Source organism: Psammomys obesus, unplaced genomic scaffold, assembly GCF_907164565.1.
Source record: "Psammomys obesus unplaced genomic scaffold, mPsaObe1.curated_primary_1811, whole genome shotgun sequence".
Lineage (NCBI taxonomy): Eukaryota > Metazoa > Chordata > Mammalia > Rodentia > Muridae > Psammomys > Psammomys obesus.
The window spans coordinates 21,459,659-21,477,684 of record NW_026596046.1 but is presented as its reverse complement, the minus strand read 5'-3'; the positions used below and the strand labels follow the sequence as shown (position 1 = coordinate 21,477,684).

At 43.2% G+C, this 18,026-nt stretch overlaps 1 protein-coding gene across 1 annotated transcript in view; it reads left to right on the top strand.

Moving 5' to 3' along the window:
• The first annotated feature begins 228 nt into the window (after window positions 1–228).
• Il16 (interleukin 16) overlaps window positions 229–18,026 on the top strand; it is a 67,755-nt gene continuing 49,957 nt past the window's right edge. The window contains exon 1 of the mRNA XM_055623721.1: window positions 229–630. Coding sequence (XP_055479696.1) covers window positions 319–630 — 312 coding nt within the window. The 5' untranslated portion in view covers window positions 229–318. The remainder of the gene's footprint in view (window positions 631–18,026) is intronic.

Sequence of the window (18,026 nt, the reverse complement as noted above, 5' to 3'; positions counted from 1 at the left end):
TTTCCTGTCTGTAGGATGAAGGTTTGGAGAAAGGCTTGGTCTCTGTGAGCCTGGGACATGGTGTTAAGTTCTTGAGTTATCTAAGCTCCGTTTGGCCCACAGACTAGTTTAGTTGGGTCCAGGGACTCATCTGCTTCATGGGCATCCAAAGCTCAGTTCCAGGACTTGAGCTGGCAGCAAGTCACACCACTTTCTTCCCATTTCTTCTTCCCTCCAGGGACTCACGCAGTGGCAGCTAAGCCCAGTTCATCTGTCACTCACCGGCCAAAGCCCAGAGAACAGGAAAGAAAGAAGCGTGGCCTTGCTTCCTCTCTAAGGATGGAGCCCCACGGCCACTCCGGAAAGAGCCGGAAATCCACAAAATTTCGCTCCATTTCCCGTTCCCTGATCCTCTGTAATGCCAAGACCAGTGATGACGGCTCTAGCCCCGAGGAGAAGTACCCCAACCCTTTTGAGACTTCACTGTGCCAGGGCAAGGAGGGTTTCCTTCACTCCTCCATGCAGCTGGCAGACACGTCGGAGGCGGGGCTCAGCAACATGCCAGGCCTGGCGCTGGCCTCAGAGGCTGCTCAACTCCAAGCACCTGGGAGTGATCGAGGCAAACACTGTAGGAAGATGTTCTTCATGAAGGTATGCCTAAGCTCTGCATGTCTGACTGGGCCCACAGCTGCTGTCTAAGCAAAAGTCAGAAAAGCAAAGAGTTCTCATTGTGAACAGCAGCAGAGAAAAAATTGAGGAAGAACCACCTAGGGCTCACAGCAGTGGGCTTGATGGTGAATCAGATACAGTCAACACTCTTTTCTGAGATATTTGGTGAGAGGTGGTGTCACTTGGAGATACACTGAGCCTTGATATCTGCTGAGAAATGCCAGCTGCAATAGCTCCCATCACCACACGAGTATCGTTGGGCATAGTACAGGCAGGTCAAAGCACACCTACCCTGAGTACACGTGGAGGCAGGTACCTGGAGAGGTAGGAGAGGCCTTGGGAAAGGAACAGGGATGGAAAGCTAGCTTCCAGAGTGCACCTGCGAATGCTTTCCAGCTCGCTTCAGTCAACTTCAGGGTGAGTGTTTGCGGACTGTCCAGGCTTGTGAGTATCATCCCCTGTTGATGGCATTCCTCATGTGATAGAAATCATGGGGTACGAGGCTATAGATGTGCTGCAATTACTCCCTAAGGAGTGCCAGGATTTTGCATTTGTGTCGCCTATAGAGGGAGAGATTTCTCAAGGGTAGAAAGATCCCTGGATCTGAAGTCAGTGCTGCCAATGTAAGATGGGCAGGACCTAAGTGCTGCCATAGCCTATTGCTAAGACCCTGAGGTAGTCTCCTGGCCAAGAAGCAGATAGAAAAGGCATTCTGGAACCTTGGTGATGTCTGGTAACTTTGTATACACTGACCATCACGGGGGCTGGGAGAAGGCTCACTTGAGTACTTATCTAATATGTGGCAGTATGAGGCCACACTATAGAGCAGATAGAGTAACTTAACGTCTAGACACAAGGGGCATCCTTAAGGTTCTTCCTAGAGCAGGCTGTTCCATCACCTTTGAGGTAACTCCTACTAATGAGTCTTGAACTCATCTTGTAGGGCAGAAGACAAAGCCAGCATCTTGATGGGCTTCGGGTAGGCTCTCCTGGCTCTCAGCTTTCCACGAGGGAGAGCAAATATGTTCAGCTGAGAGTTTGGTTGTTTAGAGACAGGGTTTCATACATCCCAGGCTGGCCTTGAATTTCCTATGTAACAGAGAAAGAACGTGAATTTCTCATTCTCCTGCCACCGCCTCTCCAGGGAGGAGGCTGTACGCGTGCGCCACCACATCTTGTTTCTGCCGTGCAGGGAGCCAAGCCTAGAGCTTCCTGCATGCTAGGCAATCACTTTACCACACGAATCACGTCTGCAGCAGGAGAGTCAAGTTTATTGATGACGGTATGAACTCTTGCAGATGAGAGCTCAGCTAAGCGAGATTCCAAAATCACCCTGGGATCTCACCAACTCCTGGTGCGGACTTCACTAACTCACTTCTAATCAATTGCAAGGCAATTTTGTGAGCACCTACTATGTGTTGGGCACAGCATTGATTCAGAAACTACCCATAAAGAAGGTGCTTGGAGTAAAAGCTGTACTCCGGGACTGCAGAAGGGGCTGAGGAAGACAGAGCATTATTTTGAGGTGTGCTGGCTCTCCTTACCTCATTTAGGCAGTGTTTACCGAGCACCTAACTGGAGCAGGCACTGTGTGATGAATTGCCCTCACGCGGCTTGTGCCTGGCCAAGGGATGCAGCTGTCAACAACTTAAGGCATGATGCGGTCTCTGGTAAAGAAGAGCCGTGAAGGAACACCTCACGGGGAAAGGAGTATGTGGTGTCAATCATTAGGTGCCTGAGAGCTGTTTGTAAGATGTGATCACAAAGTCTTTGGAGTGAGTCACGTGACCATTGCAGCAAAGGCATCACAGAGGGGCAGCACATGCAACAAGGGGAAGGAAAAAAATATGTTGTGAGCATTCAGGATGGCTGCAAGTTCAGGACAAGCCTGCTACATAGGGAGTTTAAGTTTAGCCTGCAATATGTGACAGGCTGTTTCCAAACAAAAACAAAAACAAAACAAAACAAAACAAAACAAAAAAAAACCAAAAAGGTAACTAAGATAGAAAGTATGTTGGAAAGATCAAAAAGTCTAAAGCATGGTAGGCAGAGAAAAGGGAAGAATAATAGGAGGTGGAGCAAAGACAGCAGCCAGGGTTCTAAGAGGGGCTGTGGCCCAAACTCCGGAGCTTTACTCTACGTAGTGGTGGGAGGCAGGGAAGTGACATGATCGGGTTGTTTTAGCAGGAACACTCTGTGGTCTGGCAAACAGTGAGGGGGGCCTTTTTGAGAGGCTACAGTAATAACTCAGGCCAGGAATGGTGTGGGTTAAACTGAGGGAGTGGGGACAGGGTCCCGGAAAGTAGTCAGGGCAGGGACTCTCACCGTCCAGGCAAAGTCAGAAGGCCTTGTTGATAGGAGAACGCAGAGTGTGAAGGCACAAGAGGAGTCACCTCCAGCTGCATATTTTAGCCAGAGCAGCAGCTCAGGAAGAGGATGTGAGGGGGTTGGGAGGAAGGGAGGAAGGGAGGGAAGGAGATAGAGACAGAGAGACACAGAGAGACAAACAGAAAGACACACAGTGAGAGAGTGGGGAGGGAGGGAGAGAGCTAGCTCAGGAGCTGGAAAGATCAGGAAAAACTTAGGGAGAAGATGATGGAGAAAACTGCTCAAGCAAGAGATGGAGACGAGGTGGGCCATGCCACACATGGGCGTGTTCAAGGCTCCACTGATGTACCTGTCCAGGAGAGGTATCTGGGGAAGGGAGGAAAACAAACGGAGACCAAAGATACTAGGACAAAAACTTTCTTGTCTATCTTTTTGTCTTCTCACATTATATATTGAGTACTCTTATATCCTTATCCTTCATGTCCCAAGTCCCTAGGAGGAAAGCAAACATAGCCTCATCATGAGGTAGGGGCGTGGGCTCACTACTTTGACTGTCTGGGTTGGACTAGAATTTGTCCATATACTATGTGTCTGTTCTTGGACAATTCATGTTTCCACCTTGTACTTCAGTTTCCTCATGTAAGAAATTGATAGACATTCCTTATGCAGGTTTTGCAAAGATAAAATTAGGCATTTGCATGAGAATGTTCATATGTGCTGATTCAGTGGACATAGCAATTGCTTGATGGACACCATAATTACTGTTTTCAAGAATGAAAACACTGTTTCTGAATAATAAGCAATTAATGAATTCAGTTACATTTATTGAATTCTTCCAACATGCAACATGTAAGAGTTGTGGCATTAATGATGCTATAGGCTAATGATGGGGACAGGGATGGACCAGACAGACCATTGCAGTTTCTACTATGGGCAGGGCAGTGTGGCTATGCCAGAGACCTGTTTGGAGAGGAGTGTTCCGGTGGAGATGACTATGGGAGGCAGGGTGCTGTAGGGCAGAAGTCTGGACTATGGAGGGTGTGGATGTCACAGGAATAATGGGCTAAGCAGAGGCTGGGAAGAGAGTGCCAGGGTGACCTGACGTACTCTCTGGCTGGGGTTGGAAACATGGTTCCTTTAAATGAGCACATGAGGGCTTTAAAGATCCACTAGTGTGTTGCAAGCAAGTGAAGGTTTTGATTGTCTCAACCCCAACTCTTTATCAAAGGAGTCAGGTCAGGAAGGTCAGAGGCCATAGCTGCTCTCAATACTGCAGAGCAACTCCCAGTCACCCACTTCTTCCTTCCAGTGGGGACATTCTAGTTCCTGCCCTGGGCTTCCTCCTTCCCCTCAACAGAAGTGCCCTGTTCTCAGGGGTGACTCAGTTGGCCCAGATGGACTTCTCAGCCTCCAGCAGTGCCATGGTTACACTGATTTCAAAACAACATCTGGAAGAGACCATGTGACGCCAGCCCCTGCTCGAGAAACGCCTAATGTGAAACTCAAAGAAGAGGAAGTTGCATAAACAGCCAACTTGAAACTTAAGGAAAAAAGAAAGTGTCACTGGAAGGTTGTGTGTGGCTCACCCACGACCCAGCAAAGCCAGCCTGGATGGTTATGAGAGTGTGAATGAGCCTGTGCAGGGCACTGAGGCCCCAGTGGCCGCTTGCTCCTGGGCCAGCTTTCCAACAGAACCTCCTTCTATCAGACCTAGACCATTTACAGGAGGAAGTGAGTGGATTTCCTGGACACTCCAGACCTGCTGTCTTTTTCCATATAAATACTATTTTCTTTCTCTGTGTCTCTGTCTTTCCATCCCTCTCTTTCCCCTTCCCTCTATCCCTCCCTTTCCCCTCCTCCCTCTCTCTTCCTCTTTTTCATTCTTTCACAGAGTATGTGGACAAAGACGACCTTGAATTTTTAATTTTCCTGCCTTTTACCCTGTGGCATAATCTACCACACTCATTTTTAGCAGTGGTGAGGATCAAACAGAGGGCTTCCTTCACCCTAGGCAAGCTGAAGCTGAGTTTCTAGCCCCAAAGAGTATTTTGAAAAATGCCTTCTGAGCAGTAAGTCAAGGCCAAGGAAAATGGGTACAATTCCCTTCCTTTTCTCCTTTCCCACCTCTCCTCCTTCCCTTTCTCTTTCCCTCCCTCTTTTTCCTCCTTCCCCCTTCAATATTTGCCCCTGTCTCTCAAAAAAACCTGGATTTTTACATGTTCTAAGCTATTACCTGGAGAGATGGCTCAATGAATATGAGCACTTATTTTTCTTCCAGATGGACCCAGGTTTAATTCCCAGCACACACACACAAAGATGACTTGCAACCATCTGCATCTTGAGTTCGAGGGGATACAGACCTCTCTTCTAGCCTTCATGGGCACCAGGCACGAATGTGGTGCACAGACATCCATGCCGATTGAGAAATATTTTAAAGAAACAGATTCGGTGCTATCCTCTCAGGGGATTTGCATGGAGATGGCAAGTGTAAGGATAATGAATCCTGCCCCTTCTTACGAGCTGCTCGCAGTGTTCTAATGAGCAGTTCTGTGAAGAGGTAGTGCTACATCCTAGTCAGACACTGCCAGGCTAATGACCGCTCGGCTTTGTGTTGTAGAATAGAACCCCACAGACTAGACAAATTAACGAAGAAGAGAAGGTTGTTGTCACACTCACCCAACGTCAGAACTAAGGGGGCGGAGGCAGAAGAGTCGTGAGTTGACGTGGTTTATCCTTTTCTATCTTGTTATGTTCAACTTGTGTCCATACATTTAAGGTGTAGGCTACATAATCAGCACATCATTGTCTTCTATATCACACTCTTTGTCTTACAGTTGCCTAGTGTTATTTCAGGTGTTAACGACCACGTCTACCATCTGGTCATTTGGTCTCTAGTTGTCTTGAATGTTTTATATGTTTTTCTCTTGTCTTATCTTTTAGATTAATATATTTATTACATTTGCCTTTGGGGAAGCTTGCTAGTTATGGATTGTCTTTGATTATTTTTATCACTAAAATAAATAAAGATGCAATCCTAAATATTATACTCTAGTTTAAAGTAGTACTTCATTATAGCACCCAAACAATCGTAAGAATGTAGAACACAGAACACCGAATTCCGTCCACACTCATGTTATCTTCTCTATTGCTGCCATGCATTTTAATTTTGCACATATTTTAAATTTCCAAGCATGTCATTATTGTCACTCTGTGAGTCACTGTTCATTTGCATGGATGCTCATCTTTAACCCTCCCCTATTCTCATTTCTTCCTGTCTTTCTGTGTCTCACTGAGCTCATCTCTGCCTGAAACAGGCCTACCTGTAATAGGGGCAGGACCTGAGCTCAGAGCACAAATGGCACCCAGAGGCCAAATGTCTAAAAAGTTCAACCAAGGTAAAAATATTTAAAATGTATTCTCTGTCCTTCCTCCATGAGAGTTTGCAGGCCAGCTTCAGTTAAGTAAGTGCTTGGACCCCTCAGATTCTGCCCTGGGGAGTGGGTGCTAGGAGACCTATGGTGACTCTCAGCCATCACCTTCTTTCTGGTCACCCCTACTGTCCATCATCACAAGGGCCTTAGCTGTAAGCAAGTAATTACCAGAAGTTCCCTATTCACTGTCCTCCTCCAACAAGCCCCGGCAGCTCAGAGACGTGCATACCCGTGCTGCGCTCTGTTCTGGATGACACACATCTGGGAGAAAGGGGCTTAATGCACAAATGCTTTGGATCAAATTTGATGCCACCATTTGCTCCTCACATAAAAACCATTTTCTCGCTTGGTGTTCTTTGGAGTCTGTCCTCTGGGGGACACAGGCCTTGTTGAGACCAGGAACTGGTACAGAGTAACTGCCATGTAAGTGTTTATGGAACGAAATCGGTATGAATCGGCACAATGAGGCCACCCTTAAGACGGAGTCTATTGGCATAGCCCTTTTCTTGAGCCAACATGTGGGCTTACATTAGACATTCTGTCAGCATTCTCTTACTGGGAGCTAGAGTCAGTGGTACTCAGTCTGGGAGGAGGATAGCAGCCAGGACACCAGACACTTGTGTGTGTAGGAGGGTCCTGCCCCTAGAGCTCCTGGAGGGATGTGAAATGCTTTGATCTACCGTGCGGCACATCCTGCTTTTCTTTACAAATTTAAAATACTGGTTAGGCAAAGTCACCACTCATGTAGTGTGACTCAGGGGCCGGGCAGTCAGCTCAACTGTCTGCATCTCTGGCATGTGCTGTGGGTGCAGAAGGCGGGTGGTCAAGGCCTCCTCGGGCAGATCAGTTCCTTCACTGCTCTGCCTATGAGCAGCCCAGCCTGTGGCTTGAGGCCTGGGCTTTCTTGGCAAGCAGGAAACCTTCTGCTCTGGCTGCTTGTCTCTTCCTGCCACAGAAGAGCCACTTGTGGGTACCGAGAGCAGTCACTGTGAGGGAAGCTTGGGCTTCCAGGACTCCCACAGAGCTGCTCGGTCCCCAGAGTATATGGGAGACGCAGAGGGAGGCCAGGCTGGTCCGTGTTCAGGAAGCGGGGGTGGGGGCGGGGGAGGGACAACCCACAGGTCTGATTCATGCCCACTTGCTGATGCTCACCCAAATTCCACGTGATTTCTAGTGTTTCCGAAGCTAGAGGACATTTGGAAATATTCCATTAGAAGTTGGCTTCATTGGTTGGCATTTTGCTTCTCATTGGTTTTGGCAAGGCACCACTCAGCTAGTAAAAAGTTTGCCTGGGCAGAAGGAGAATAAAGAGAGCTGGGAAGAATCAGTGAAGCAGCTACCTTTCCCTCTCTGCTGTTTGTCATCGTCCTTTGTGTGAAGGTAACAGTCCACCAGCTCTGCACCCAGGCCGCTCCTTACTACCTTCAAGTGTTTGACTGTACGGTCACCTCTGTCTAGAATACTCACCAACCCAAGCCTAGGTTACCCTGTAAGGCCCAGTGTGTTAGTCAGCTTTCAGGGACTGTATTAAAATACAAGTGAATCAGCTCAAACGGGGAAAGGTTAATTTGGGTTCATGAATCCAAGGTTTTAGCTCACAGTTGGCTCAGTTGCCCACAGGTTCATGGTGAAGTAGGAGAAAAACATTTATCAAGTAACGGATGGAAGAGAGAGAGCAAGAGTGAGAGGCAGAGGCAGAGGCAGAGGGTGTGGGGAGGGGTTGCTCTTGCAACAAAGTCACTCCTTCCAAGCCCATTAAGCTATAAATCTGCAAGCCTGTTCATCCATTGATGAGATCAGAACCGATGCTGCACTGGGGGACCAGCGTGAGAGGGTTGGGGGAATAATAGTGCTTCAACGGAGCAACCGCCATGTAGCCTCCACCACCTCCCACCTTTATCTGACACCCTAGTTTCCACTATCCTAGTTGAAACAGCAACTAATTAAAATATGTGTTTCCATCAAAGAATACATTCTGGATGCTAGCTGCAGGCAGGAGCAATTTACTTATTTATTTGTGTTTCTACTATGAGCTTAGGAGAAGGTTCAAAGAGTTCAGGAGGTTCCGTCCCTTACCTGAATGTATCACACACACACACACACACACACACACACACACACACACACAAGTTTAGGGTTTAAAACGTTTTTATTAGATCCTAAGCATATAAAGTAAATATAGAAAATGTATCCACACTTTTACAAAGTGTTTAACTTACCTTTATGCAGAACATCAGGTTTAAGAAATAATCTGAGGTCCTGGTGAGTGTCCCTACCCAATGATAGGGTACTCCTCTCACAGGTAACACCATCCTTTGTTTGGAGTGAATTCAGGACCTTTAGAAGAACAGCCAGTGCTCTTAACCTCTGAGCCATCTCTCCAGCCCTCCATTTTTTATTTTGAGACAGGGTTTTCCTAAGTTTTCCAGGCTGGACTTGAATTCATTTTGTATCTCACCTAGGCTTTGAATTTGAAATTCTCCTGCCTCAGCTTCTGGACAAACTGGGATAACAGGCCTGCTTGATTTTTAAAATCTGTATCCATTTTGCCAATTTCTGTGTTTAGACCATTTATATTTAAAGTGATAGTTTATATGTGAGAACCTAGGTTGTTTGCTTTTTTTTTTTTTTTTTTTTTTTTTTCTATTTGCAGCTCCTCTCCTTGTTTTCTCTTGCTTCTCTGTGGATTACTTGAACACCTTTTTAGAGTTCCTTTTGGTTTGTTTAGTGATTTGAGGCTTTATTTTATAGTTGTCACTGTGGCTGGTCTGTGTGTGGTCATTTATTCCACGTGACATTTTATCACTGTGATCGAGACTTACACTTGGACCCTGTCCTAATTAGGTTTCTATTGCTGGGATAAACACCATGACCACAAGCAGCTTAAGGAAGAGTTTATTTCCCCTTACAGCTGAAAGTCATCAAGGGAAGTCAGGGCAGGAACTCGAGGCAGGAACATGGAGGCAGGAACTGAAGCAGAGATCATGGAGGAGTGCTGGTTACTTCTTCTGGCTTCCTCAGTTACCTTTCTTATCTCTCCCGGGACCACATGCCCAGGGACAGCTCAGCTCCCAGTTGACTGGGTCCTTCCATATCAGTCATTAGTGAAGAAAATGCTCCACAGACTTGCCTACAGAGCCATGGATGGTGGCAGTTCCTTCACAGGTTTTTATCTTCTCAGGTGACTCTAGGTTGTGTCAAGTTGACAAAAAACTAGCCAGCACATACCCGTTAGTTCTCCTAACTTTTGTAACATCCTCCCAAGAATTTCTTTTACAGCCTGAGCACCACATCAGGAGATACGCTGTTTGCTTCAAGCATAAATATAACTGAACCCACAGGAGAGATGACCCATTCTGTTTGCGTCTGTTTTTACACATTCCACCTCCCTTTCTTTCTGAAGGTTCTAGCCATTTTTGTCATTGCCCCTCCATTTTGGAAGCTTGCTTTAGACTACCTGTTCTAGACTAGCTGTGGGTTGTGATCCCTTTGGTGGTCTGATGAGCTGCGTTAAAGGGTGGCAGCATTAGGAAGGTTGAGAACCAGTGCTTTAGACAAACTTTAAATGTAGATGACTTATCATAAATTCTTTTTATTTTAATCTATCTGAGAATATCTTTCATTCTCATTTGTGCCTAAAGGGGTTGCTTATTTGTTTGAGACACGTGTTTTTGACAGATGGGCCTCTAATTTCTGATAATGCTCCTGCCTCAGCCTGCTGAGTGCTGGGATTATCTGGGAAGGCAGCTTTGACAAACACCAGATTTCTGACTGACACTTATTTTCTGTGCCCAGAGTCTGGTGTATTTCTCCTTCTGACTTCTGTTTGTTCAGATATGATAGTGTTTCCCTTACATGTTGTGTCATTTACCTTTACCTATTTTAAAGCATTTGTCTTTGCCTCTGATTTTAGAAGTTTGAATATGAGGTACCTTTATGTTGATTCACTGGCCTAGATTTATCCATTTCTAGCATCTCTTGTGGCTGCTTTTTGAAAACATCTATTTCTTCGGCATTATCTAGTTCAAAGAAGAAACCTGTATCCTATTACTCATCATGTTAACACTTTGATTATGTCTAATTTTGTTTCTAGAGTATTTGTAAATTATTGAAGAAGGATTTTGATGGCCACTGCTTTGTAGTCCTTGTCATATAACCCCAACTTCTGACTCATCTAATGATTCACTTATAGTCTTCTTCCCTCAATAGTGTGTTCTTGATTCTGGATGCTATAAACGCTGACCTTCAGTTGCACCTTGGACACTTCGGTTGTTCTGTTAGTGACGTTGCTCTTCTGTGTAACACTGAGTAGGTGTAGCATGAAGTGCTGTTCAGCTCTTCTGAACATCTGCTGCAGTGACACTGTAGTTTTGTTGTGTTGCTGTTCTTTTTTGTTTCATCCTTCTCATACGACCAGATCGCTCATTCAGTCCCTGGGGCTTGGCCTGCTGGAAAAGAATGACCTTCCTCAGCCTCAGTGGGTGACTCTTTGCTGCACATGACTGGGGACAGGAGAAGTTGTAGGACCTAGGCCTTTTCTGCCATGCTTTCAGAGGGTGGGAAAACGAGTCCTCAGTATCCAGGTGGCCTGACTGCCCGCTGTTTCCCAGTGATAAGGGTGGCAGTGGAAATGGCTATATTCTCCCCTAGGTAGATTGTTAAACCAGTCTGTGAGGCCTGGGTCAAGGTTACATTTCAGGTATCCACAGGCCTTCCCCTTTTCCTGGTGTTTTTGCAGCCACAGAGAACTCATTGTCATGATTGCTTTCTTGTTTTGCCTGTTGGCAACTGTGGGTTGCAGGGCTCACAAACCCCTGAAATAGGGTACAGAATAGAAGGAACTACAACTCAGAGGGTTTATCAAAGCACTCCTCGAATCCTGAGGTTTCTAGCCAGTTCCTTCTGATGTTCAGAGTCCTTTTATCATGTGTCTTGAGTAATTTCTGGAGTCTGTAGTAGGGAGCAAAAAGAGTCTATGCTGTCTTGCTCTACAGCTAGAGGTCTCAGTGCAGCTTAGCTACAAACACAAAATTGAATGCAATTGGTAGACTCCCTCTTGTCATTCCCTGCTCTGATCAGGTCATTCATGCAAATGCATGCTGTTGCACGTGTTGATTTCCACTGCTTTACAGTATTCCCAGATCTGCATGTCATGCAGCTAATTGATCCATTCTGCTGTGAACTGTGTTCGAAACATCAGTCTTCCTTCAAATTAGTGAAGGTTCTGCTATAGACATCCTTGAATCTGACTCCTAGGAAAGCTCTGCTGTCAGGGTGGTGGGCATTAGAATGGGAGTATCTCCTTTGGACTAAATAATGCCAAGCCAGTTTCTGAAATAGTTGTGCCTACCTGCTCTTCAGTTAACAGGTATAAGTTTATTGCTTATTACGTATCCTCATCAGCTCTTAGAAAGTCTTGTAAAGAGTATAGCTAAAGAAAAAAAAATTTCTAAAGCTTTTATGGAAACGCAATGGGACTGAGCTTTCTGAAATGACAGAAAGGTAAAAGTCATTCTACACTGTCCTAGACTCATTCATCACTGTAGGAATGCACACTGTGGTGTTGGAAGAAAGGTACACACAGAGAAGAGAGCTGCCGGAAACAAGCCTCCTAAGCATGCCCAGCTGACTTAGGGCAGAATCCCCCAAAGCAATCCCATGTTGGAAAAGCACAAGGGAGCTTGGCCCAATTCCCACACAGCACATAACTGTGAACCCAAAGAGACCTCACATATAAACTGTAAACCTATAAATGTTCAGAAAAACCAAGAGAAATGCTTGAGGTGGGGACCCCAGGGGAGGGATTTTGGCTGGAGAGCGAAACGGAAGGGTTCTGTGTGGTTTTGACCACGCTGATAGCCTAACTGTGACACTGGGCTGCCATTTTGCAGATGTTACCGCTGGAGGGAAGAGTGCGAGGGGGCACACATCTTTCTGCACTGTTTTCTTATAACTTTATGTGAATCTACAGCAACAAACAGAGTGTGTGTTCAAGGAACGAGTTAAAAATTGGAGCCCATATGCCAGAAAGCAGTAATTTGGAAACAGCATTGTTAAAAAGATGTTATGATTACATTAGAAAATGTTTAGGAAATAATATAGTGAGGCAATAAATAACAAAATAATATTATATAATATGTTATAATAATAATATATATAATGGACATAAAAGTCCATTATGAGAAAAATTACAAAATTTTACTGAACTGATATTAAAAGAGGCCTACCTGAGTAATGGTTACGTTTGTATACCATGCTTATGAAAATAGAAAATGTATTAAGTATCATGTCTCCCCAAAAATTATTGATATATTTAACTGAAATTTTTTTCTTTTATTAAAGACATTTTAATTAGCATACAAAGATTTAAGTATTGTCATGGCATTTTTAAACAAAGTATTTCAGTAGATTCTCTGTCCTCTTCCTTCCCCACCTCCCTGACCCTCAGTCCTCCCTTATGACCTCCCCCAAGCCGTCTGTCTGTTTTCATGTCACTTGTGTCCTTTGCCCCCTCCCCGTGCACCTCTCTTTACCCTCTCTTGGTCTCCTTTCTAATGTTTGAGGCATTCTGTATTTATACAGAAACGTATATTTATACCCATTTAGAAATGTATGCATGTATGTGACATGCTAGGATTCGAGAGTAAGAGAAAACATGAGCTTTCCTTCTTTCTTTCTTTTCTTTCTTTCTTTCTTTCTTTCTTTCTTTCTTTCTTTCTTTCCTTCCTTCCTTCCTTCCTTCCTTCCTTCTTTCTTTCTTTTTTCTCTCTTTCTTTCTCTCTTTCTTTCTTTCTTCTTTCTTTCTTAGCTTGGATCATCTTCCTTATTATATGCATAATATGTTTTGTGTATATTTCTTTTATTTGGGTTTATGCTGTTGCTAGCTCTCTCAGCTTCTAAGATCTGTCATTTTCTATCTTTTTCCTCATTTGGGGAATAGTCAGCCATTATCTCCTTGGTTGCTTTTCAACCTTACCCTCCAGCCTTGCTTTCCAAACTTCATAATCCTGAAGACAACAACATGAGATATTTTGCTAGTAGTCTATAGGTTCCACCAAAATTTATTTCAGTTGTACTTTGATTTATCTAGTGCTTTTGAGTAGATCTCTTTCTATACTCTTAAAAATGTTGTTGTGGGCATTGTGTTTAGTAATTTTCTTGTTCCAGCGTCTAATTTATTTTTTCCTCTGACCTTTGAGCCAGTCTTCTGTGGTTTGTTCAATTTACTAAGATACACTGCGGTTCTAAGAATGTGATTATTCCTATCTCACGTTGCTTTTCTGAAACTTATTTTTTTTTTAGGCATACTAATAATTTTTTTGTCAGAATACTTCTTGATGTCTGCTTAAAGGCCTTTGACAGAAAACTTGTATAATTCTGTTATCTCCGTGTTGAGATCTGTGAATGCTTTTTCCTACTCATTTTGAAATCTTTTCTGGTTTGTGTATGATGAGTGATTTTCAATCAAATACTGGATTCATATAAGTTATAGCTCCAGGAACTTATTTAATGCTTCTGTATTAGTTGTTTTTATATGATATTCTTCTTTAGTCTGTTAATCTATAGGTTACTCCATGTATTTCCCAATATTAAACAATTCTTTGGATCCCTGGATAGAGCTGACTGCTATTTTATTTGTGATCTTATATTCATGTGTGAGATTGTGTTCCACATTGTCTTTCTTATTCTGGTTGTAAGGCTGTGTGCACCTTGTGGTGATGTTTGAATTTCTTTGTACTTTTCTTTCATTGGATGGTATCAAGTAGAGAGAGAGAGAAAGAAGGGTAGGAGTGGGAGAAAAGGTACGTCTTTCAAGATCACGCCCCTGAGTGACCTATTCCTTAAAGCTAGTTCCTACCTACTGTCTACTCTTTCTAGCAACCTGTTATGAACCCATCAATGGGCTGATCCATTGATGAAGTAAAGGCCTCACGATCCAATTTTGTCTCAAGTGACTGTATGCACCAGCTGGGGGCCAAACCTTCAACACATGTGTTTTGTTTTGTTTTTAGGCGCTGCTTAATATCCAAACCATAACAAGTCTCAAAAAAATATGTGATGTGGTCCTTAGTTACCAAAGTCTCAAATTACTTATTTCTGCAATGATCTGTAACACTTTATGCCATATGGTACTAGTATTTTCTTTGTAGGGAAGATTACTATTGAGCTTATTTTATTTTTACAAGGCCATGAAGATTTCTTAATTTTTCTGGAGTTGATTTTGATAAAGCATGCTTTCTTATAATTTCCCAATTTCATCTGATTGCCCAAATGTATTTCATGTCTCTTTGTCATCTTTTGACTCTTGAGACAGCATCTATAGCTATGTTCTTTTATGTCATTTCTGTTCTCTGTCTTTTCCCCCTGGGACCTCTTCTGGAGCATTACCAGCATTTTAAAAGCTTTTCACAGAACCAGCTTCTGATGTGTTCAGTGTCTCTATTCTCTGCTCATCCTTATTTTAGAAGTTCCTCGTTATCTGCTCTATTCAGTTTTCTTTGGTGATTATCTCATTAATTATTTTCATATTTTCTTTTTAATATAAAGACTTAAGATAGTAACACTATCCTCCATATATTGCTGTATTTTTATTTGCATTCTAGAGACTTTGCTAAGTACATTTTCATAAGCATTTTGTACTGAATGCTTTAGATTTCTAATATGCTTTCCTTTGAGTCACCAGTTTCTTAGAAGGATGCTTCCTAATTTTCAGATGCACAAGTATTTTCCAGTTACCGTCAGAAACACATTTTTACTGCTTTTGAAATGATTTCAGATTCACAGGAAATTGCGAAGGTGCCACAGAGAAGTCCCAAGTCGCCACAGGTTTTCCACAACAGCACATCTTAGATAACTACAGTACATCAAAATGACAAATTGGGGGCTGGAGAGATGACTAGGCATTGCTCTTTCAGAGGATGTCAGGCGGCTCATCACCACCTACATGTCCAGTTCCAGGGCTATCTAATGCCTCTGGCCTTCAAGGGCACCTGCACTCATCTGTCATATTCACACACATCCACAGGCACACTGTGCATACAGAATTCAAAATAATGATGATGAGCTTATTAAAATGGCAGACTTGACAGTACTACAATTCATGTGTAGTTCTGTGTAGCTTTTAACACACCCATAATCATTACTTTAGACAAGGACAGAAGTGATGCACTACCAAGACAGTCTCTCCAGTGCTGTCCCACCCCGTCTGCTCTGGGCCTCCTAATCAACATTAACTATGCAAGCAATTATTGTTTTCTTTTGCTGCACTTAATGTCTTTAATACCTCCTTATTTATTTGTAGTGTTGCAGGCGTGATATTCCAGTTCTTTGTCACTACTGGAAACTGTTTGACAGTCCTGTATATGGTTATTTGTGGAAATATTTTTTGTTTGTTTGTTTAAAAAGACACTGTGTTCTGCAGTATCTCTAATGATTCCGTTCCCTCTTTTGATCTATCAGTTTCTTAAGGGGTATGATAGTTTGAATGAGAATGTCCCTCGTAGGCTTTGGCGTTCGAATACTTGATCCCCAGTTGGTGGTACTGTTTGGGCAAGCTTTGGGGAAGAAGGTCAGCAGGGTTGGACTTGGAGTTTCCAAAACCTGGACCCATTGCTGTAACACCCTCTCTGACTCCTGCTTGTCCAGCATCCTGCTTCGGCCTACAGCCTGCAGCCACATTTCCCCACTCTTCCTGGAACCATGAGCCTGAATAAACCTTTCCTTCTGTAAGTTGCCTCGGTCATGGTGTCACGTTCTATTTTCCTTCCAGTTATGCCGGCAATCTGTGAGGCCGTACTGTATGGGTGAGCACATTCAGAGTCATTATATTTGCTTTGTGATTTAAACCAGTTATTATTTAGCAGATCAATCATTATTAATTCTTTTTAATAAAAAATCAACCAAGTCAGGGCTGGAGAGGATCCAAGTTCAGTTCCAAGCACCCACATGGAAACTCACAGACATCTGTAACTCCATCTTCTGGCCTGTGTGGTCAACAGACACACACTTGCTGCATATACATACAGGCAAAACACTCATATACATAAAGTAAAAATAAATAAATCTGTTTTGTCTATAAGGTGCACCAGTTTTATTTTCTGTAAACTTCTTTTTTTGTTAAAAATTTAGTTTTATTTTTTATTTTATATATGCATACTGTATTAATAGCAGCTCCCTCCTCAACTCTTTCCATGTCTCCCCATTTCCTCTCAAATTCCTTTAACTATTATTGTTACACACATGTATATAACTATACAAATAAATGAACATATAAATACAACCTGCTGGGTCTGTCGTGTTGCTTGCCTGTTCATGTTTTTAGGTGTCCGCATTTTAATCTAATTTTTGTTCTTTTGTTTTTAACTCCACCCTACACACATAAGTAAACACACATATGGTTTTTAACGACTTGTTTCCTGTTGTTTGTCTTACACAGTTCTTGCTGAGAAGTGAGTTAATTGGTTCCTGTTGGAAGATTGCTTCTCATTTCCCTTTTGCCTGCTGCTCTTAAACCATTAATTTATTTGTGTCTACGTGATTTATGTTTGTGTGGTGGATGTGGGGTGTATGTGCAGATGCACACGCTCTGAAGGCTGCAGGAGGATGCTAGGTTCTGCTTTATCATTCTCCGCCATATAGGTACGCCATCCATACTTTCAGTGACCGACTGGGGAGTCTTACAATGCATCGTCTGTGAATAGCTGGAACATCTATAAACTGATGAATTTTACTCTGTAGAGGCTTTTTACCCAACCTTTTCACCCAAATTTTTCACTCGATCTCTGTGTCTAGACTTATTGCTTAGCCTTTACTCCTGGCTTTTGTGCTCAGACTTTTAGAGAAATGGCAGTAAAGGGCAAAACACCACACACACACACACACACACACACACACACACACACACACTATTTTATGGGTAGGATGTTTTGCAGCATGTGTATCTGTATACCACTTGTTTGCTTGGTGCTGGCAGAGGCTAGCAGAGGAAACTATTGGGTCTCTTGGAACTGGAGTTATAGACTTATGAGCAGCCCTGTGCGCACTAGGAATTGAACCTTGGTTCCCTGAAAAAGTAATCAGTGTTCATAATTGCTGAGCCATCTTTCCAGTGCCCCCAACTATCTTACTTTGTTTTTGTTTTTGTTTTTAAAGACAGAGTCTCTCACTGGATCTGGAGCTAGACTTGTCGCTCTCAAGGCCCCAGCAATCCTCTGTCTCCATCTCTGCCCCCAATGCTGAGATTACAGTGTGCACATGAGCGTGCCTGACATTTTACTTTAGTGCTGAGATGCAAACTCAGCTCCTCGTGCTTATCATGCTGAGCCATCTTTCTATATCTTGCCGACTGCTCTTAGCAACTAAGTATTTGAATAGTTTTATTTGTTTTCCTCAGAATTTTTTGTTATGCTTTAATTTCTATTTCTTTTATCTAAAGTTTCTTGAGTTTGATGAGTTTATGGATTAATGACTTCCAGATATTATCATGTGAAGTATTAGATAGACATAGATATATAGTTAGATGATAGATGAATAGAAAAATGATAGCTAGATGGTAGATGGATATATACATATGATAGATAGATAGATAGATAGATAGATAGATAGATAGATAGATAGATA